We start from the raw sequence: 23,391 nt of genomic DNA, 5'->3' as shown, positions 1-23,391 counted from the left end.
CATGGCTTCTTATGTGAAACATATATTTTTCAAAAATATTCAGTAGGTCATAAAAAGATGTAGGAATTGTGATCGAATCATTAAGGAGGGAAGTATATATATGCATACTTCCCTCCTTAATGATTCGATCACAATTCCTACTTCTTTTTATGACCTACCATGTCTGCTTGTGTCTGTGTATGTGCGGATGGATATGTGTGTGTGTGCGAATGTACACCTGTCCTTTTTTTTCCCCCTAAGGGAAGTCTTTCCGCTCCCGGGATTGGAATGACTCCTTACCCTCTCCCTTAAAACCCACATCCTTTCGTCTTTCGCTCTCCTTCCTGAAGAAGCAACCATCGGTTGCGAAAGCTAGTAATTCTGTGTGTGTGTTTTGTTCATTGTGCCTGTCTGCGAAAGGCCTTTAAATATGTCTGCTTGTGTCTGTATATGTGTGGATGGATATGTGTGTATGAGCGAGTGTATACCTATCCTTTTTTCCCCCTAAGGTAAGTCTTTCCACTCCCAGGATTGGAATGACTCCTTACCCTCTCCCTTAAAACTCACATCCTTTCATCTTTCCCTCTCCTTCCCTCTTTCCTGACGAAGCAACCACCGGTTGCAAAAGCTCCTATGTGCGGATGGATGTGTGTGTGTGTTTGTGTGTGTGTGTGTGTGTGTGTGTGTGTGTGTGTGTGTGTGTGTGAGTGTACACCTGTCCTTTTTTTCCCCCTAAGGGAAGTCTTTCCGCTCCCGGGATTGGAATGACTCCTTACCCTCTCCCTTAAAACCCAAATCCTTTCGTCTTTCCCTCTCCTTCCTGAAGAAGCAACCATCGGTTGCGAAAGCTAGTAATTCTGTGTGTGTGTTTGCGTGTTTTGTTCATTGTGCCTGTCTGCGAAAGGCCTTTAAATATGTCTGCTTGTGTCTGTATATGTGTGGATGGATATGTGTGTATGTGCGAGTGTATACCTATCCTTTTTTCCCCCTAAGGTAAGTCTTTCCACTCCCAGGATTGGAATGACTCCTTACCCTCTCCCTTAAAACCCACATCCTTTCATCTTTCCTTCTCCTTCCCTCTTTCCTGACGAAGCAACCACCGGTTGCAAAAGCTCGTATGTGCGGATGGATATGTGTGTGTGTGTGTGTGTGTGTGTGTGTGCGAGTGTACACCTGTCCTTTTTTTCCCCCTAAGGGAAGTCTTTCCGCTCCCGGGATTGGAATGACTCCTTACCCTCTCCCTTAAAACCCACATCATTCGTCTTTCCCTCTCCTTCCTGAAGAAGCAACCATCGGTTGCGAAAGCTAGTAATTCTGTGTGTGTGTTTTGTTCATTGTGCCTGTCTGCCGGCGATATATATATATGTGTGTGTGTGTGTCTTTGTATGTCTGTGTGTGTTGTGAGAGGAGGCGTGGGACGGGGGGGGGAGGGGGGGGGGGGGGGGGGGGGGGGAGTTAAGAGAGTGGAAGCTAGACTTGGAAACAATAATCAGCTTCAAATGAATTTAGGGTACAGTAGGTACGCAAATGGACTACCTGCTGTAAATCCAGGCACCCAGAAGGGGAGGAGAAAAAGAAATGAAACTTCATGGTTTAAAGAGTATGTGATGCCATTACAGTCACAATGACGTTCATCAGTGGTAGAGCAGAACCACAATTCATCACGGACCTCAGTGTGACACCAATGCTCATGCTTTCTTGTCATGGCAACACATAACACACACACTCTTTGATGTTGTGGTGTTAACAGCAGATTATGCATGAGACATTAATTCTCCAGTTCGGCTGCTGCTAGTTTCCAACAGATGGTGTGGAATGACACAGAATGTTGCTCGGATTTCATTGCTTGTTCTCAAATGGCAGGTGTAGATGTGAAGATGTGCTTGGTGCACATTGCAGTGATCCTCCCTTGTGTTGGTTAGATGTGGTCGATAGGAGCCTTTACTAGTGTGTCTGACCTAACATTTCCATGCAGTTTAACAGTGGGTGACTATCACATTTGAATGCTCCTCATATCTGGATACTGGAGACACAGAATGATGCTGCCAGGTGCTCACAAAACTGTGTCACATGAATACATGGCACCTCCATGTCCTTCACAGGGATCACTGAACATCTGACCCTTTTTGTGCTCCTTACATACCCTAACAGGCCTGGTAGCAACGCTAATGCACTCTGGTCACAGAGAATTTCTGCTCTAATCATTTTCATGTCCTAATCATTTATGAGATTACACAGACATTGGTAAGTATTCTGGAACACTCAGTCTGAAGATAATAGCAAGCCTGGAGATGCTGTAGAATTTCCAACAGACTCAGTCTTAAATAGAGGTGTGGTCTCATACCTACAGCAAATAGTATGCATGTAATTTGGTAGACCTGTAATGCCAAGCACCACATGAAGAAAATCATTCATTTTGAGTAAGGGGAAAAGACCCGCACTGAACCAAATACTTATGCATTTTAATGACAGTGAACAGGAAAACCGTGAACAAGAGAGTATTTCACAGATAAAATTTTATATGACGAGTGAAATCTGTCTACAAAATTCCTGTAGCAAGCGCTCACAGGACCCAGTAAAGAACACACAGCAGGAGAAAACAGAATTAAACAGACAACAAATAACTGAGAACCTATACGAGCACTCATTCTGGTCTTGAGTGCTGCTGATACAAGCCAATCCAATCAGCAAGGGCAAGTTGGAGATCTTGTTCTCAGTTGTGGTATTTAAAAATATTAACACTGGTTTTTAAAAAACATTGAAATCTAAAATTTCCTATCTCTCATCTACCTGTGTGTGTGTGTGTGTGTGTGTGTGTGTGTGTGTGCGTGCGTTCCACAAATGGATGGACACTGGAACTTTATCATTGAATAGATAATAACCATATTTCAAAAGTATACAATAATATATCTTACAGTCACACTTCTTGCAGCAGCCATCATCAACAAGAAATTCTTCTGGGCAACTCAGATCTGTTGGGCAGTTTGGTCTCGTCACTTCAATCTGGAGCTGCAAAAAGATAGACAAATTAATTTTCAGTTACTGTACAAATGTCATATTCCTCATGATAATTATACACGTATATTTCAAATATCATATGAAGGGAGGTTACAGCTCTCCATTTAGAATAAGGTATTACACTCCAGGAGATGCAAAAACACAAATCTATGACCATAGAAGTGATTACACTTTATTTTGACAGTTTCTCAAACTGATTAATATATTGGTAATATCTTACAATCAGCAGTCATTGTGAAAGTAACTAAATTTGATCTCGTCTGTGTAGCACAAAACATGCTTTTTCTTGTGCAAGTATAAACAAATGTGTGCTTCATAACTATGACATAGGAGCTGAAGTGGTCTGCAAAAGCTACCTACAATAGATACTGCTATTCTCCTGAGCTTCAGTCTGAAGACTGGTTTGATACAGCTCTCCAGACTAGTCTCTTCCTTGCCAACCTCCTCATCTCTGGGTAACTACTGCAGCCTACTTCAGTCTGGACCTGTTTACTGTATTAAAGCATTCGTCTCACTCTACAATTTTTGTCCCTGTCATTTCCCTCCAGTACCAAACTGATAGTTCTTTGGTGCCTCAGGATACATCCTATCAGCTGATCCATTTCTTTAGTCAATCTGAAACCCTAATTCAGTTCAATACTTCCTCATTAGTTGTAATATATAACAATCAAATTTCCAGCATTCTCTGTAGCAGCTTATTTCAAAAGTTTCTGTCCTCTTTTTCCATATAAGGCTACACTCAAGACAAATATCTTCAGAAAAAGTCTTCCTGACATTTAAAATTGTTGAGATTCACATTTTACTATAATGTAATATCTTTAATGTCTATAGATGAACATTTTTTTAAAGTTTAAAGTCAACTGTTAGTAGTTCTGTAATTATGTGTTGCACCTGTATTGTCAGACCATGTCTCAACAGGTTATGGGTCACGGTTAAAAATATTGCACGAAAACAACTGCAAGCTGAAAAGCATGGAAATAAGTTCATCAACACAATGAATATGGTGCTTATTACTGCAGTACATAGAGTGTAACTAGAAATGCTGTCACACAATAAACACAACACATGGAGAATACAAGTTGAAGCACTGCTCATCAAAAAGACATTTAGGGTTATGTATGTGGTGAGGTACTGCAGTCTGCAGTGCCTGGTGAAGATTAAGTGCTCTCTGCTGCAGAATCTGCATACAAAGCGTGGCTAGTGGCAGGCAGTAAAGCAAATACACAGTTGATTTTATCTATCAATCCCACTGAGCTGAAGTAAGTAAGGAAATGCACATCAGATATGGCTTAAACTCAAATGAATCTGTTCATCCAAAGGACCTGCTTACAATGCAACCTAGTGATGATGTGACACAACATGTTACTCAATCTTTGATGCTGTGGGCATGTTACAAGCAATGGATATCAACATAAATGGTGACCAATTGTCAATTAAGCTTCTCTACAGTCTTCCATATAACTATGGGAACTTCAGATGTGCTACTGAAACCCATAAAAACCATGGAGGAACACAACACAAGGATCCAGAAAAACATGATGGTGCAAGTGGCATAATCACTGTTAAATCAAGTACATATTTTGTGAACAAGTCAAAATTGTGTACAAATCAAACAGTGCTGTGAGTGACAAAGACATGTTCAAATCAAAATCAAAACAAAACAAAACAAAAAAGAGAAAGATCAGAGTACAAATGCAACTTCCTTAGCAAGAAGGAACACAAAGTAGATGAGTGCTTTTTCAAGAAGAAACTAAGTGTGCAAGCTGCAAACAATGTCGATGAAGCTCATTGCTGTTTCTTTATGGGTAATGCTGTTCAGAAGTTTTATGTCTCCAACATTTGCTGGTGCATAGACTGTAGCTGCACATTACACATGTGAAACAGTCTAAAAGTGTTCACATGCATGTCAGAAATGCCCGAGATGCTGGAGTAGGTAGTTGTGTGTGTGTGAGGTGTGCTTTCTTGTGTGTGTGAATGATGTGTGTTTGTCTTTTGTGATGAAGGTTGTGGCTGAGAGATTTATGTGAGTGCCTTTTAATTGTGCCTGTGTGCATCGCAATGTATTTCCTTTTACGATAAGTAAAATTTATCTTTTCCTACATTGTAGAAATGCAAGAGAATTTTATGCTTGCAGACAATGATGTTAACACAAGTAACAGCTAAAGGTAACATACATATCCCAACTGCAGCCTGTGGCACCATCTCCATAACACTGAAAAACACTTCGTACATAGAAAATCTCAGAACCTACCTCATTTGAGTGACATAGGTTGTGGTCAACAACCACAGTGTGATACTTCAGAAAACACGTGCAGTTATACAAGATACTAACAGTAAAGTCAAATTAACTGCAAACAGTGTTGGCAACTCAGGTGTTGCTACTCAATATAAAGACGAGGCATTGAGGTGCAGAGAGGAACAATGAAAAGACTGTTACACATTGAGGTTTTGGTGAAAGCCTTCTTCAGAAAGGAAAACACACAGATATTCACACAAGCAAGCACACCTCACAAACACATGACCTCTGTACCTGGCCACTCTGGCCAGGATGTAACAGTGCTGTTTCAAATGGAAGCTGCATGCAAGAGTGGGACAAGGAATCATGTATGTGCAATTGTATCTTGCAATTGTATATAATTATCAGGTGAACCTATGTAATTTATCCCATGCTTATGCAACATTGGTATCTTAATAATCAGGTCATGTGGGAGACGACCCATTCCCGAGATTTATCTTCCATCTCCTGCACATGTTGAGGGATTGGTTTCCCTATGCACATGCAAATATACTACTATTTGACAGACTGAAATTTATTTCTCTTATTACAGCAGTGTAAAACAGTTATTTTTTTTCTTTTTTGCTAAAGACAAATGTAGGTACTATGTTATGTGATTTTGTTGGAAAACTTAAGAGTACACTGTGTAGTTTCAATACAGAATAACAGTTGCTAACCTGTTCACCTATCCTGACACAGCTGAAGGTTGTGCAGCCATCAGGTGACGTCCATTTCTGACCCTCAGGGAACTGATTTCCTTCACTCATGCAGTATTGTTGTTCACAGTGACCACAGCATTGTCCAGACTCAGGAGCAGGTTCCACGTATCGCCACCCCTGTCACAAGATAAGATGTCAATATTTATTTTTGAGAGTTGAATGGGACATGGAAATAGCACATGAATAAATGTAAAAGCACTGAACAAAGTCCTATATAAAACAAGCAATCGGCTTTCATGAGAAGTCCAAGATGTAAATATAAAGTATAACCTACTAATATGGAAACTTCATAATGTACATACACAACAAATGGTAATAATTTAACAAAAAAGGATGAGAATAACTGTGGCAAAAATATATGAGAATTGTTTGTATGAGTCAGTATCATGAGTGACAAGAGATGTGATAGAGCTATAGCACCCCACAAATATGGAGATCATTAGAATATGAATAGTTTTATGTTTGAGATAGAGGAATGAAGCAACTGTTGTCCTGTTTAAGCATACATACATTTGTCAGAAGTGGTTTAAGCCATTTTAAATAAGCATTGCGAGAAATGTAATTGACCCCACTCCAGCTAGATATAACCTAGAGCCTTAAAAATGTGACATTTTATTCCGAACTTCATGGAAGCTCTCCTGCAAGACTTGCAAGACTAGCAGCCCTGGAAGAAAGGATATTTCAGAGACATTCTTAGCCACAGCCAGGGGAACATCTCGAGAATGAAATTTTCAATCTGTAGTGGTGTCTGTGCAGATATAGAACTTCCTGGCAGATTAAAACTGTGTGCTGGACCAAGACTCGGGCTCAGGACCTTTGCCTTTCAAGGTCAAAAGCTCTACTGACTGAGCTACCCTAGCATGACTCTGACCCATCCTCATGGCTTTTCTTGTACCAGCACTTCATCTTATACCTTCCAAACTACACAGAAGCTCTTCTGCGAAACTAGCAAGACTAGTACTCCTGGAATAATAGTGATGTTTTATATGACATAAGTGAAAATAAAACTGGAGGAAAACAGATGTTTGGAAGTAATATGCTTCATAATACAAACCAACAGAGTACAAGCAACAAATAATTATTTATAGCTGCAAAACCAAAAAATACATAAAAAACAGTTTAACTCAAACATTCAAATGTCTCACAATTTACTCTGTAGCACTGGTAACCAGCAAACACAAAATGTTTTGGAAAGTAACAGTACTGGCAATTTCAATTTGAAAAGCTCATAAAACATGCATTGAATTTTTATTGGGAGAGACAGATGTTTGGGTGTTATACACTTCACAAAACAGTTCAAGAGCATAACAATAACTTATCTAAGAACTTTACTGCTGCAAATTCACAAATTGTGGAGAACAGCTTAAATAAAATTTTCAAGTATCCCATATATTTCAAAGCACTCTTCATAACAGTGCATTGTGCCCTCCTGAGGAATTCTCAATGTGCTTATACAAGGACATAACACTATGTAGGTGTTTTGGTGGCCATTTTTTCCTCTGCGAAACAATATGAGTGAAATTAATCCATAAGATATTTAATCAACAAAATTCCATTATAAAGTGGCATTCCTTATTCCCAATTATGATGAAATGGACATACATTGATTTAATGTTTTGTATGTGAGACAGTAATCAGTTTAGAATTTCTTCTATTTGACTTTCACAGGTCCACATTCTATTGACTGAAAAATGGCTTCTGCTTTGTCCTTATTTTGTTCATTTGCATGTTCACAAGAAACATTTGTAATGTGAACTGTAACTAGTCACACAAAGATGGCTGACAATACTAATAAACCATACTTGAATCTGGTACACTGTATGTGATCTCTCAGGTCATCTCAGGTTGACATATTACTGGTGTATTTTTTGGTTCAAAAGCTGAGTTATTGTTTCCATTCTTCTGCATGATATTTTGATAACTGGTCCATATTGTTGACCTGGTGTCACTATTTCTAACTGATTTTTACTCTCAGCATCCACTAGGTCCTTTGATGCTGACCTATCAATAGTGCTAAAAAGGAACAGGCACTCAGGTTGACAAACTGAATGGCTTTTTCAACTCAATCTAATCAATGAATTGTAGACTCCTGTGGAAATGTAGTACCCACTGTATTACATTCTTGTCAAGAAAAAATACAAAGTTTTCTTTCAAATTAGTGACACATCCAACTAACACACTGCCTGTGCATGAAACAAAATATGTGGCCTTCAGCGAAAAGAGTGGTTTGATGCAGCTCTCTATGTTAGTCTATCCTGAGCAGGCCTCTTCATCTCTGAATAAGTACAGTGACCTACATCCATTTGGATTTGGTTACTGCATTTATTCCTAGATTTTGTACCCCACACTTCCATTCATAACTGAGCACGCTATTCCTTGATGCCTTTGAATGTATCCTATCAACCAATCCATTCTTTTAGTCACATTGTGTCATAAATCTCTGCATTCCCCAATGTGATTCAGCAACTCTCATTGGTTATTCAGTCCATCCATCTAATCTTTAGCATCATGCTATAGCACGCTTTTCTTCAGTAGGAGCATATTTCAAAAACTTCTATTTGAGGTGCTTATCTGTACAAATCTATACTCCAGACAAATATGTCCAGAAAAAGACTATCTTACATTTAAATTTATATTAGATGTTAATAAATTTCTTTTTTTTTTCATTAGTGTTTTTCTTGCTATAGCTAGTCTAAATCTTGTATCCTCTTTACTTCAGCTGGCATCAGCTATTTTGCTGTCCAAATAGCAAAACTCATGTGCTACTGTAAGTCTCTAATTTCCTAGCCTAATCTCCTCAGCAACTACATTCAATTAACTTTGCTACACTTTTGCTGATGTTTACTTTACAATCTATATTACAGACACTTCAGCTGCTCTTCCAAGTGATTCACTTTCTCTGACAAAATTCCAACATTATTACCAAAACACAAAGTCTTTATTTCTGCTCCATGAACTTTTAATTCAATTTCCAAATTTCTCCTAGATATTCTTTACTGCTTGCTCAATGTATAGATTGGATAACATTGAGAATATTCTACAATCCTGTCTCACTCCCACCTTAACCAGCTTCCCTCTCATGTCTTTAATCTCTTGTAACTGCAATACAGTTTCTCGTATATACTTTGTAAACAATCCTTCCACTTCCTCTATTTTCCCCTGCTGGCCTCAAAATTTCAGACAGCATATTCCAGTCAAACAGTAAAATTTTTCTTTAAATCTATAAACATAGGTTTGCCTTTCTTCAATAGGGTCAGTATTGTCTTGCTTGTTCCTGCAATTCTCAAACCCCAAACTGATCACCCCCTAGGTCAGCTGCAATCAGTTTTCCCATCCTTCTGTAAATTGGATGGATAAAAAAATCTACTGACCAAACAGTGGCAGAAGAACACACATATAAATGTATTGACATCATCATGCTTTCAGAACCAGTGGCTTCTTCTTCACTCTTCTCCTACAAACAGATTGGCCCAAACTCTTAACATCCCCCAACCTTCACCATTGCCTCTCAGAGCAGTGATAACTCATGATCATAAGAACCAGTCACAACAGTACAGTGTTCTCAACCTCTCATCTAAGGCACTCTTCCCTCCTGAGTTATCTGTATTATTCAATGGTCTCACTGTCAGCCCTAATCCTGCATTCAATCAATGTTAACTGGAAATATCGCTTTTTTAACTCAATCCAAAAACCTTTCCAACAGCAAATCTGATGTCGAATCCTGCCTTGAACAGTTCTGACAATGATCCCAACTTGACTCCCCACCACTATATCAAAATCATCCCCTACAAGCCTTCCAAGAATCCATAACATCGAGTATTGCTTCACAACACTTCCTCAACTTCCTACAACATGACCCTAACCTGTCATCTGCAAAACATGAAGAAGGAACCACTGGCTCCAAAAGACTGCAAAGTTCAGTACCTCTAAATATAAGTTCTCCTGCCACCACTTGGTTAGTAGATTTTTTATCCATCCAGTTACATTACATTTTTGGAACCTGATTATTTTTGTTAATTTACTAAACTGATGGTTTGAGAGTACTCGCAACTGTCAGTACCTACCTTCTTTGGAACCGGTGTTATTAGATTCTTCTTGAAGTCTGAGTGTAATTTGCCAATCTCATATATCTTGTACATCAAATGGAATAGTTTTTTCATAGCTGCCTTCCCCAGGGATTTCAATAATTGTTAGGGAATTTGGTCTGATCCAAGGACCTTGTTTCCACATAGATCTTTCAGTGCCCTGTCAAATTGTTCTGACAGTATCATTCTCATTAACTTCCTGTTCTGTTTCTATAATATTGCCTCCATGCTCATTTCTGTTGTATAGTCTTTTTATAAACGTGTTCCACCTTTCAGCTTTCTCTTCTTTGCTTAGTACTGGCTTCCCATATGAACTCTTGATATTCATACATCTGCTTCTGTTTTCTCCAATGGTTTCTTTAATTTTCCTGTAGCCTACATCTACCATTCCCCTGTTTATATCTACTTTTAGAGCCTTGTCTTTGGGATCCAGCCATTTTGCATTTTATGTCAATCTAATTTTAGATGTCTGTATTCCCTGCAGTTGATGTATTTTTATATTTTCTCCTTTTGTGAATAAAGTTAAATACCTGCTGTGTTATCCATGGATTTCTACTAGGCTTTTTTTTTTTTTACCTACTTTATACTCTGTCGCATTCACTATTTTATCTCTGAAACTTGCCACTTGTCTTCTATTGTACAATATTACAGGCTCCCTCGAATCTCTCACAAATTCTAGTGCTGGCAACTTATGAAGGTACCATCTCATTAATTTCCTACCTGTTTGCAGTTTCTTCAATTTTAATGTATAGTTAATGAACACAACTGCTTCTGGAAATGTCCTACAGTTTAAAATCTGGTTCCAGAATCCGTCTTCCCATTATAAAATCAATTAAAAACCTTCCTGCATCTACAGGTCCCTTCAATGTATGTAAACTTCCTTCATGATTGTTAAACTAAGTGTTAGCAATGATTAGATAATGCTTTGTGCAAAATTCTACCAGGTGGTTTCCTCTTTCATTCCTTTCCCCCTGTTCATATTGTCCTACAATGCTCCCCTCTCTTCCTTTTCCTACTACTGAATTCTAGTTTTCTATCACTATAAAATTTGCATCTCCCTTAAGGATCTGAATAATTTCTTTTATCTCTTCATTTGTTTTTTCAATCTCTTCTTTATTCTTTTTTTCAATCTCTTCACCATCTGAGGAGTTATTGTAATGGGTGTTGGCATTGTGTTATCTTGGCTACAATAATGGATGTACAATGCTGTTCATAGTAGGTTATCCACAATTATTTCTTTAAATCTCAGTTTTTAAATGACTGTATTCCCTTTTGGCTGCCCCATCTGCTGAATTTTTATATTTCTTCTTTTCATCAATTAAGTTCAATGTCTCCTGTTATAGCCACAATGATTTCTACTAGGCCTCATTTTTTTACCCATTTCATCTCTCGGAGATACCAGTTCATCTGCTATTGTAGTGTGACCTCTCAGATTTTCACAGTATGATTGATTAATGATGTGCTCCCTGATGTTCAGCTGAGTTATTGTTTCTGTTTCATGCAAAATATTTTGACAACCGATCCATTCATCTTTTGGAGGCCTCGTTGTAGTTCAGGAAGTAAGTAAGTGCAAATAACAGCACCTGAAGAAGATGATTTAGTCAGCCATTGAAATATTATGCATAAAATGTAAACAACAATTCGGCTGAACGTCTGGAAGCATTATCTAGTATTCATTTCCTGTGGTTCAGTCAAACTTTGACAAATGCTCCCTCTGAAATTCTCAACAATAAGGCACCACAAGTTTGGTAGGTACTATTCTGAAGTCTTTATTGTCTTGGGTCAAAACTTTGCATATTTACAGGCCACAAACTTCTGAATATGGCAGGCCTGCAACAAGCAGTGGACAATGAGAAGTATAAGTAGTCTGTTCTAGGCATTGTAGGAACTCCTTGCCCTGTGTAGGTAGCCACTTGGGACAGCACCAAGTTGTGAATCTTCTTGTGTATTCCTGTTAAAGTGCTTTCCCTGTTCCTAATAAAAAAGGTAAAATTTTGTTGATGCAATTGGATGTTAAATTTTCTGCAGTGAGCAACTCTATCACAGCATGATTTTATTTTGCATCACTGAGTTGTTTTGTAAAACATTGCAATAGGGCCATCTAGGACAAAGCAAATCACCAGTAGTGTTTTACATGTAGGTTTAAAGGACAGCAACAATTTCAAATGACATATTTCAATAAAGTAAAAATAGTAGGCGTATGTTTTTGACTCACTTAACACGAGTGTGTGTGTCCAAATTAATCCAATTTTCCCTTTTACCTTTTTTCTTTTATTACATTTATTACTACATTGTTTTTTTTACCTTTGTTTATGCATTTTAAGCCATATAAGTGACTTTAGATAGTGAATAACAGTGAGTTATACATACCTCAGAGCAGTTCATACATTCCTGCAAATTGACTTTCCGGTAGACTTGGCCAGTCACTTCATTGAAAAAGCAAGTGACACTTTCACACTTGTTGCCAGAAGGAGAAGGGTAGGTTGTGTTAAACTGAAAGAAGATATGGGGGAAAATATAAAATACTGAAAATGTTCATATTCTTATATTACAATTATAAAACATTATCTTACTCTCTAATAATGAAAATGGAATATTGTACTGAGTCGATTAAGTGAACTGTGCACGATAACAAATTTCAGTGTGTAGAACATATTTATTTTTAAGTCAAGTTTGAATTGAGTGACTTGATGATCTACTGTTGCCTTACTTAACTATACAGAAATGTTTACTAGCTGAAATGTATGCAAAGATTCCTTTGATAAATATGGAACAAAGAGAGACAGATGAATGGAAGGACAAGACATTGAAAAATTGCAGTGCCTGATATGAATAATAAAGTGTGAATTTTGATTACTGACTCACTGAAGCACATTGAAAGTGATAATGTTTGAGCAAAGGGAATTTGAAATTATGCCTGTCACATTACAAGCATATACTGTGAATGATGTCTCTATTTTTCCAGAAATACCGTTCATTGCTTTCAACTAGGTACAGTGTATTAACAGATGAATCAAAGGAAGAACATTTTATGTCAAATTAAATAGACTAATCTAAGAAAAATATAGCTGCAGTGGCTACTGCAGTGATCCATCTGACTAACATGTGCCATCTATCTCTTCAGATGAAATCAAAAGAGGAAGACAGTTGCTGAAATGTTTGATATGTATGTTACCAGCACATTTTATACACTTATAATGTTCAGTTGTGGAGAAACATAACTGTAGATTACTGTGTGTTCCATCATAACTCACTATAAGAATCATCTCATAACACTATTTTAACATTAACCACTGTTATGGAATACACTACTGGCAGAATTTATCCTCTGCTATGATACATGTTGCAGCATACCACATGAAAAATGTTGAAAGACTCCTTAATTCAGAAAAAAATTGTGCCTGAGGGCAGAAATTATCATTATTCCACAGAGAATCCACAAATATTTGGTTCCTCTATGTCCATCTTTGACACAAAGATATGAATAAAGAAAAATAAGGAAAGTAGCCATTCACTTGCAGTTCACTGCTGTGAGGTGCTTTCTAGCTACTGCTCTTTTTCTTGTTCAAGAACAAAAAAGATTGTACCACACCCAACCAAGAAAACTAAGAAACACATTCACCACAGCCTTTCCTCAGTTTTGTTTATTTTTTTCCATCCTGGCTTTTATATTGTACATAAAGATTTAAATCACATTGTGTAAGAAACAATACTACCCGCCAGGTTTGCTAATGTGCTGCTTCCTCGATTTGGGTAGGCGCACTGGCCCTGGATCGAATCTGCCCGACGGATTAATGATGAGATCCGGTGTGCCGGCCAGCCTGGATGTGGTTTTTAGGCAGTTTTTCACATCCCTCTAGGTGAATACTGGGCTTGTCGTCATGTCCCGCCTCATTTATATGACTTGCAACTTTTGAAACACATTTGCACTATTTCATGGTTTACACTAGATGCAGACAGCTGGGGTACACTAATTCTGTCCCAGGGGACTAATTCTGTCCCAGAGTATATGGGGTGGCAGGAGGAAGGGCATCTGGCCACCCCTAAAAATTAACCATTCAAATATCCCTACTTAACACTGCCGATCTTGCATACAATGTGGCACAAAGGAAGTAGCACAAGAAGAAGTCTAAGAAACAATACTAAAGCACGAGGCAGACAGGCAAATGTCTTTGCAATTGTTAGAATGTTAGTGAACTGAAGGAAATATCAGTTTACTTGATTTTCAATCTGAGAACAAACAGATGTTTTTAAATCCCTTCTCGACTCCATCAGATGTATTCACAGCAATTACAGAGTTACAAGCTCATAAGAAAATATTTTGCCTACTTATTAAACATTTTCAATGATGGTTTTTTCAAGCACACTCACACTGTATACTTCACCCCCTTCTTGACAGCCAATAGGGATTCGCTGTTTACAACATTGTCCTTCAACATTCTGCACCTCATAAGCAATGTTTGTGTCAGTTGTGTTTTCTTCTGGACAGGCAGTCAGCACTGCGTCTATTTGGAACTGTGGAAGAGAAACAGGTATTAGTGGACTATTAGATTTGCTGGACAATTTGCTGTTGTAATACTGCCCAAATATTATTGCTGACAGCGATATTATGTTTCATGAATTTCATACAACAGAGGAATGAAGCATATGATATTGCAGTGCCAGTGTTAGGCACAGTAGTGAGTACAGCTGTTATGAAATAACATATTTGCATTTGTGAATGTGGGCTAGTATCAGATGAACAATGGAATTATAACAATGAAAATTTGTGCTGGACAGGGAATCAAACTCAGATCTGCCACTTATCATGAGTCTTACCTTTTGGCTATCCAAGCTTGATTTGCAGCCAGAACTAAACTTCCATTTGTCGAATTCGAAATAACATGCGCGTTTCCATGTCTGAAGGAACATTGCATCATTGTTCAGAATATCATGCATGCATGTATATCTGAAGGAACAATGCATCGTAATTCAGAATAACATTGGCACTGCAATGTCGTATTTATCTGCTGACACTGTGCAAGTGACTTTCAAGTAATATGTCTCCCCTCCATGGAATTACATATAATAGATGTATCAGTAAAGGTTGTAGACATATGGAAATTTGAGTCTGGACGTCAGTTGTGATTAGATAGCCAAATGGTAAAGTGACTGCTTGTGATAATTGAGAAGTTCGTCCTACATGTTTCCAGTAATATACCAACAAAAAAAGAAGAAAATAAGAATTACATAAGGCCCAAAAATTCCAGTTTTCTCTCTCTTTTTTTGGGGTATCCTCTAGACTGACAGACTTAAAAATAAATTGTTTATTACTGACATGATACACTCTACTGCTCGTAATGAAAGCAAAAAGAAAAGCACCAGCAAAAATAAAATCAATAATATATGAAAGTTTGTAAATATTAATTTTTCTGCTTATCATTATTCATTTGAATTATTGTGAACACGGCTGGGACAATGAATATGTCTATCATCATAATCACTTATAAAGGGTCAACTGTCCTTCAGTATGAATGGTCATGGCCTCAGGCAACCTGCTCACATAGCAGCAACGCATGCTGTTTACTCTGGCCAGTGTGGGCGTGTGGTTCTAGGTGCTTCAGTCTGGAACCGCATGACCATTACAGTCACAGGTTCGAACCCTGTTTCAGGCATGGATGAGTGTGATGTCCTTAGGTTAGTTAGGTTTAAGTAGTTCTAAGTTCTAGGAGACTGATGACCACAGATGTTAAGTCCCATTGTGCTCAGAGCCATGCTGTTTACCACAAAATGCTTCCCTCTACATCATTTCCTCTTTGGTTGTCCTCTACTATCTCCACACACCAACTCTCACTCTTCATCTTGCTGCCAGTACTATTGACTGCATCTGTGAAGCTGTTGCAGTTAGCATGTTCCTGTTCTTTTCTCCTGGTGCACATTCCCATTCTTCACCATCACCTCTTACCTGTTCTCTTCACCAACCAAGACTGCAATGACTCTCTCTCTCTCTCTCTCTCTCTCTCTCTCTCTCTCTCTCTCTCTCTCTCTCTCTCTCTTCCTCTCTTTCTGTGTGTGTGATATATATATATATATATTAAAAACAAAGATTCCAAGACTTACCAAGCGGGAAAGCGCCGGCAGACAGGCACAATGAACAAAACACACAAAGACACACACAGAATTGCTAGCTTTCACAACCGATGGTTGCTTCTTCAGGAAGGAGAGGGAAAGACGAAAGGATGTGGGTTTTAAGGGAGAGGGTAAGGAGTCATTCCAATCCTGGGAGCGGAAAGACTTCCCTTAGGGGGAAAAAAAGGACAGGTGTACACTCGCACACACACACACACACACACACACACACACACACACACACACACATATCCATCCGCACATACGAGCTTTTGCAACCGGTGGTTGCTTCGTCAGGAAAGAGGGAAGGAGAGGGAAAGATGAAAGGATGTGGGTTTTAAGGGAGAGGGTAAGGAGTCATTCCCATCCTGGGAGTGGAAAGACTTACCTTAGGGGGAAAAAAAGATAGGTATACACTCGCACGCACACACACACACACACACACACACACACACACACACACACACACACACACACGTGTGTGTGTGTGTGTGTGTGTGTGTGTGTGTGTGTGTGTGTGTGTGCGTGCGAGTGTACACCTGTCCTTTTTTTCCCCCTAAGGGAAGTCTTTCCGCTCCCGGGATTGGAATGACTCCTTACCCTCTCCCTTAAAACTCACATCCTTTCGTCTTTCCCTCTCCTTCCTGAAGAAGCAACCATCGGTTGCGAAAGCTAGTAATTCTGTGTGTGTGTTTTGTTCATTGTGCCTGTCTGCCGGCGCTTTCCCGCTTGGTAAGTCTTGGAATCTTTGTTTTTAATATATTGTTTTTAATATATTTTTCCCACGTGGAAGTTTCTTTCTATACACACAGTCTGTGTATGTATGGATGGAAATGCGTGTGTGTGTGTGTGTGTGTGTGTGTGTGTGTGTGTGTGTGTGTGTGTGTGTGTGTGTGTGTGTGTGTGTGTGCGCGCGAGTATATACCTATCCTTTTTTCCCCCTAAGGTAAGTCTTTCCGCTGCGGGGATTGGAATGACTCCTTACCCTCTCCCTTAAAACCCACATCCTTTCATCTTTCCTTTTCATTCCCTCTTGCACACACCCACATATCCATCCGCATATACACAGACACAAGCAGACAACTATATTCTTTGCTTGATGTCACCATGTCACTCATGGTGACGGGCTGCCAGTTCCTGTTCCTCCAAATGTATCACCATCAAGCAGTGACAGTAATGATGATGAATACAGACAGACAAGTGCAATCATCCACCAGTGACTCTAACCCTATATTTACACTGCCATCATCATCTGGAGAACCTCACAAAACTACACAATGTGAACTCAGTGATCCAATTAGGGATTTAGATTTTCCAAAGTGTAAAGACAAAGTCTTGGCCACGTGACTGCAGGCAGCTCTGGAATCTCCACTCCGAGACAGAATGCATGCCTGTGTTTTAGGAGCATCAGAGAAAAAACGTGTCTAATTTCAGTACTGAAGACAACATTACATTCTACAGTGTCGTTGAAGGTTTCTTGGAAGACCTGCACTTTACATACAAGCCAGACAAGTCGACCCTCTTTATACATGGCTCAAAAACAAGCCTGAAGGCAGTTCTGTTGTACAAAAGTAATGAAATACCATCCATCCCTGTTTGCACATGCTGGCTTAGCTAAAGAAAATCATACCATGTTGAAATCAATTAAACAGTGTTAATTACCATAAGCATGAATAGCTGGTATGCGGAGATTTCAGTCACTGCAAAGCTTTTACATTTGCAAGGGGGTTACAATTGCTGCTACCTATGTGAGTGGAGCAGTCACACAAGGAAAAAACACTACATTCAGAGGGAATGACCTCTACAAACAGCTCTGGTGCCTGGGTCAAAAAATGTTGCTGAAGAACCTCTAGTGAATCTGAACAAATTTGTTCTCCCACAGTCGCCCATTAAGCTAGGATTCATGACAACATTTGTTGATACACTGTGCAGCATTTCAGTATCTGTTTAAGAAGTTTCTACAAGTGAACACAGTGAAGCTCAAAAAGTGGTATTCATTGGTCCACAGATATGCCAGCTACTGGGGAACAAACACTTTGAGTCCATTCTAACCCCTGATCTGCTGCATCAGTGGCATTATTATTGTGACATGACAAAGTTGTTCTTGGGAAACAGGAGAGCTGAAAATAACATAGACCTTGTGGATGAACTCATTCATGCTTATGAAGTCACTGGCTGCAACATGGATGGTAACAAGCATTTGCTTTACTCCCACTTCGATGTGTTCCCAGAGGACTTTGGTACTTTCAGTAATAAGCACAGCAAATGGTGCCATCAGGACATTTCTCTCATGGAACAGCAATGCACAGGATGGTGGGTTATTGCTAAGTAGGCTGATTTCTGCTAGGTGCTAGAGAAAAATCCTCAAGAAATCATCCACAACAGGAAGGCACAGAAATGGCACAGTTATACTAGGTAAGTGCAACTAATGTATATGTCCTATTGATTACAGTATCAATATACGCGAAATACAAAGTCCCAGCTAACATGTAACCCAGAGCTAGGAGACAATTTTAATCATGATATCCATGTTCATTGGACCTATGAAGATCATCTTTGGTTTATGCAAAAAAATTCCCTGTTGACCAGTGTTACCTAGGTTTCTTTGTTCAATACACAGTTTAGCATATTTGATACGGATATGTTTTGCCTTTTTTGATACCCCTTGTTTATATTCTAACAGAATGTTCTATCACTGTATTCATTTTCACTTCTCACTCACTCTTTTTTTATTTGGATAAAAATCAATAACATGCATAGTGATATATCAGAGTCCAGATTATGACAACTAACCAATCCATATTTTGGTTTTAAAACTATAGACAGTTAGCCACATATTCGTAGTTTCTCACAGGATCAAGACCAGCTACACACCGTTCCATTGAGCTGGAGACAATAGTACTTTGTGCAGTGATCAGCAGATTCCCAGGTGGCAGCCTCTGGAAACAGCTGCCCATTGAACAGACAGCCACTCTGCTTGCATTCTCCACAGCAACGAGCTGGTGAAACAGGTGGTCGATACTCCCAGCCCTGGAAAGATAATGATAGTAATTATAGACAATAGTGATGACTGAGGTGCACACTGCCTTCATGGTAATCAGGCTCATGTGTTTGGGAGTAAAAAGTATTATGGATCATGGGGGACAGAGATTTCTACTATACAAGATATGATAAACTATTCTGACAATCTTGGGAAGCCACTATGCAGTACTGGTGTACCTACTTCTTTGTCTGGCAACTGTATATTAGTTTTCTTGAGAGTATTTGATCAGTGCTGACATACTTCTAAATAGTTCTAATGTTGTATTACTGATACATAAACAATATCAATAACTATCACCAAACAAATTGGCATCAAGTTCTTTTCCAACTTGGAAGTTAAAATGTCTGAGAATACTTGTAATATGATGTTGTACCCTTTAAAAAGCTGAATGTCTAGTAGGATGACTGGTTTGGCAGTTAACATGGATGGCATACAACTGAATATCATCAAAATCACCAATAAACAACAGTGAAATGCTAGGGTCTGGGTAGTGGATTCTATTACATAAGTGACAGTGCATCCCTACAGAATACCTTATGGCACATAAGTATAGACCAGGTTTTTGGAGCACTAGTGTACAAGGTTCATCTCAGCCTTGTCTTTGTGTCTGAGATGTCATAAAATTACCACCACTGCTGAAGAAATAGACACACATGGCTAGAAAGGCTAGACACTACTGGATAAACATTTACATCATCAATGAAAAAGTGTGCCTCTACAAACATGTTCTCTATTATAATACTACTTTCCTGTGTAATTCTGGTGGAAAAATTACAATAGAATCCAGGTTCTGAGTCAAGCAACATTTCCAAATGGTTTCTTTTATTTGAATTTTATAGAAAATTAATATTAAAATCTTAACAGACTATTATTTACTTTTTTGTCTTTTAAGTTGGCATAAAAATGACTCAAATTTTTCTAACAATATTTGAAACTTTTCCAACCACTTGTTTGAATAGATCTGAAAGCAGCAACAGCTCATAGTTGACAGCTTTGAGGAGCAGCCACCCCAAAAGATATATTTTTCAATCATCTGTCACATAATTTAAATTTACCTCAGCTCAGTACAGCCGACGGAACATTTATTCCGAAAGCTAGGAACGTAAATTTTTGGTTGTTTTTTGTGTATCTATCGGCTGTACTGAGCTGAGGTAAGTACTGGCCACCCCCTCTATCTCTTTGTTAGTATTTGTTTCACATCTTTATATGACATTTTCCCTTAATTATTTACATAATTTAAATTATCAGGAAGCATTTTGAGTATTTTCCACATGGATTTAAATAACAATATAATTTTTTTATTTGTTTGGACTGCTAATTTATGTAATGATATGACCAGTTTTGACTGCATTTTAGAACATTGCTAGCACAACTGAAATCAGTCATGTCATTACGTAAATTTGGAATCTTGACAAATTTGTATGACAGCACGCACTACCAATGTGTTCCAAAGTGCCGCACATAAAAATGGGATTTTTCTGGGGCTCATTCCTCATGTTCCATTGGTGATAGAAAGGTAGGGTTAAGTGTTGGGCTAGGGACCATCTGTATATCCAAGAGAAGGATCATATTATTGCAACTGTCTTACAGTACGGGGTCAATTTTCTAATATTACACACTTACTCAAGCTTAGGTAAGTGGAGCAAATCTGTTGGTTCTTTTTGCATGATATGTGGTCTATGGTGTGCCTTAAGGGGCTTATGGAGGCTTCATTTATTTAAAGAGCAGTTACTGAGAAAACCCGAAAATAGAATTTTTCACCATTTTTTTCACTGTGAGCAGCAGATACCTAAATAATTATCTACAGCAAATTGCTCAAATTTTAACGATATATTCTCTAGGTATTTATCAAGTAGTTCTTCATCTGTTATTGAGAAACACTCCAAAAGCATGGTTTTTGGATACCAAAACTGAGAAATGAATTCCAAGATGGCTATGCACAGAATATGGCAGAAATTTTTGTGATACATTTTTAAGATCCCAATCTCGAATAACCTGAGGTGTAAAATTAGATTTGCATTATTTTGATTTCACTCCAGCAACCTATCAAAATTTTACTGACTCATAAAGTTTTTTTCATGTAAGTGACATGCCCTGCCATAGAAAGGGAAAGAAGGGAACCAGTGGAAAAATGCTCCTGACAGAGCACAAAAAAGATGAATATGCTCCTGGTTAAAAGATTCTTGAGAGAAGAGGGGGTTCCAGCTGTCTTATTCTACCTTCATCAGCTCATTCAAAAATTTTCCCAAAAATTTTGGCATGCGAACATATTCACACTTTTTTATGCCTAGAGAAAAGAAGACAGTGTCATTGGGAAAGAGATGGAAAGTAATAAATATTGGAAGACAGTAGATAGTGGTAATGGTATAGAAAGAGCAAAGGAAACAGTGGCAGTGTGTGTGAGAGAGGGACACAGTGGCAGTGGAACATAGTTGGCACTGAAAGAACAGTGCTAGGAAAAGAGTGAAGGAGGCAGTGCGGCGGGAGAGGAATAAAGAGAAGGAGAAAGTGGAAGTGGGTGAGACCAGTGATAATGAGAGACAGAGTCTATGATAATGACAGTGTGGAAGAGAGAGCTAGCGAAGTAAACAAAGAAAGACAGTGGGAAGGAATGAATGAGATAGCAGCAGTAAGACAGAGCAAAAGGAAGAATGACAGTAAGAAGAGACAGTAGTAGTAGGACAGAACAGCAGAGACTGCAGATCTGAGAAGGAGATGGTGACAGTGAGAGAGATAGTGACAATGAGGTAGGCTGAATGAGTGAGTGAGAATGGGCAAGTGGGAATGGATGCATGTGAGATTTACACAATGGGTATGAGCAAGTGGAGTTAGGGGAGCTTGTGGGAGTGAGAAGTGAATTATATGTTAAAAAGAGCTGGAATATGTTTGCATGCCAAAATTTTTAAAGGTGCTGAGGAAGGTAGAATGAAGCATCTGGTACCCCACTCTAATAGTCAGTGTCTTTTAAACAGGAGCATCTTTGTCTTTTTTTGTGTACTGATTTTGCCAGTTGTTTAAATTTTGCATTGAAAATGAAGATCGCTATTCCACATACTTGAGCATATAAAGTCTTATAAGATTTAGTTAAGACATTCAACTCTTATATACCTGTTAATACTGAGTGATATTTTTCAAACAGGCAGTAGTTAGTGTTAAGGCTGTACCCTGCAGTCAGCTCTGTATAGCAGAGATTTTGCACTGTGACTTCTATGGAGTACAGCTCTTATTGGCTTCTAGAAGGCTCAGCTATCTGAGCGAGCTTAATGGAGCTTCACCAAGCCACACAATTTTCACACCTCCCTGCTTACAGTGAAGGGGGATCAACACTGTGGCTAAACCTTCACTCTCGAGTCTCTCTATCATACTCTGATCTGTCACAAATAAATGTTTCATATTGATTTTTGATAGTGTAACGTTTATTTCTTTGTATTGTAGGCATTGGGATTTCTAGGAATGCCAAGTCCGTAAATGTTTTAAAGGGTGCACTAGAATAGGTAAAAGTGTCACCACTTAGAATGACTTGAATGGTTGATTAGATGAAATGAGGAGTACTATTAATTTTGATTACTAACAAGTTCCTTGCTTGCTAATGGTGATTTGTTTGATAAAATGTGTTAGTTAAGACAATTTTTTTGAGACGTAAGTGAAAGGGACAACAACATTGGTACAAGTCTCCAGCACTCAAAAATTTGACCACACTGGTAACACATTCACAGCCTTGTGCAATATGGAAACTATTAACCACATCTGGTTAAAAGTAAATTAAAATAAAATAAATGTAAATGAAAAATTAGACTGTACAAAGATTACTTAAAGACACTATGAAAAAAAAAGAACATGCTATGGAATAGGAACCCCAGGACAAGAAATTTTTTATTTGCTCTGACATTTAGATGTTTTCTAATTATAAGTAGTGCCTCAGTGTGAAGCATTACACATACCATAAAACAGAAAACTACACTGAAGTTCCAATGGAACTATCATAGGCATGCACATTCAAATACAGAGATATGTAAACAGGCAGAATATGGCATTGCAGTTGTTAGATCTGTTACTGCTTCTACAGTGGCAGGTTATCATGGTTTAGGGGAGTTTGAATGAGGTGTTGTAGTCAGCATACGAGCGATAGGACTCAGCATCCCAGAGGTAGCAATGAAGTGGGGA

The 23,391-nt window shown here is 38.5% G+C and overlaps 1 protein-coding gene across 1 annotated transcript in view; it reads right to left on the bottom strand.

Moving 5' to 3' along the window:
* LOC126356178 (hemocytin) overlaps positions 1–23,391 on the bottom strand; it is a 438,196-nt gene that overhangs the window by 15,885 nt on the left and 398,920 nt on the right. The window contains exons 72-76 of the mRNA XM_050006942.1: positions 19,059–19,214; positions 14,448–14,591; positions 12,447–12,569; positions 5,950–6,108; positions 2,895–2,988 (exon numbers count right to left, since the gene is read on the bottom strand). Of these exons, the coding sequence (XP_049862899.1) occupies positions 2,895–2,988; positions 5,950–6,108; positions 12,447–12,569; positions 14,448–14,591; positions 19,059–19,214 (676 nt within the window). The remainder of the gene's footprint in view (positions 1–2,894; positions 2,989–5,949; positions 6,109–12,446; positions 12,570–14,447; positions 14,592–19,058; positions 19,215–23,391) is intronic.

The sequence above is a fragment of the Schistocerca gregaria genome, chromosome 3 (genome assembly GCF_023897955.1).
Source record: "Schistocerca gregaria isolate iqSchGreg1 chromosome 3, iqSchGreg1.2, whole genome shotgun sequence".
Classification (NCBI taxonomy): Eukaryota; Metazoa; Arthropoda; class Insecta; order Orthoptera; family Acrididae; genus Schistocerca; species Schistocerca gregaria.
This window is presented reverse-complemented; position numbering and strand designations above follow the sequence as displayed.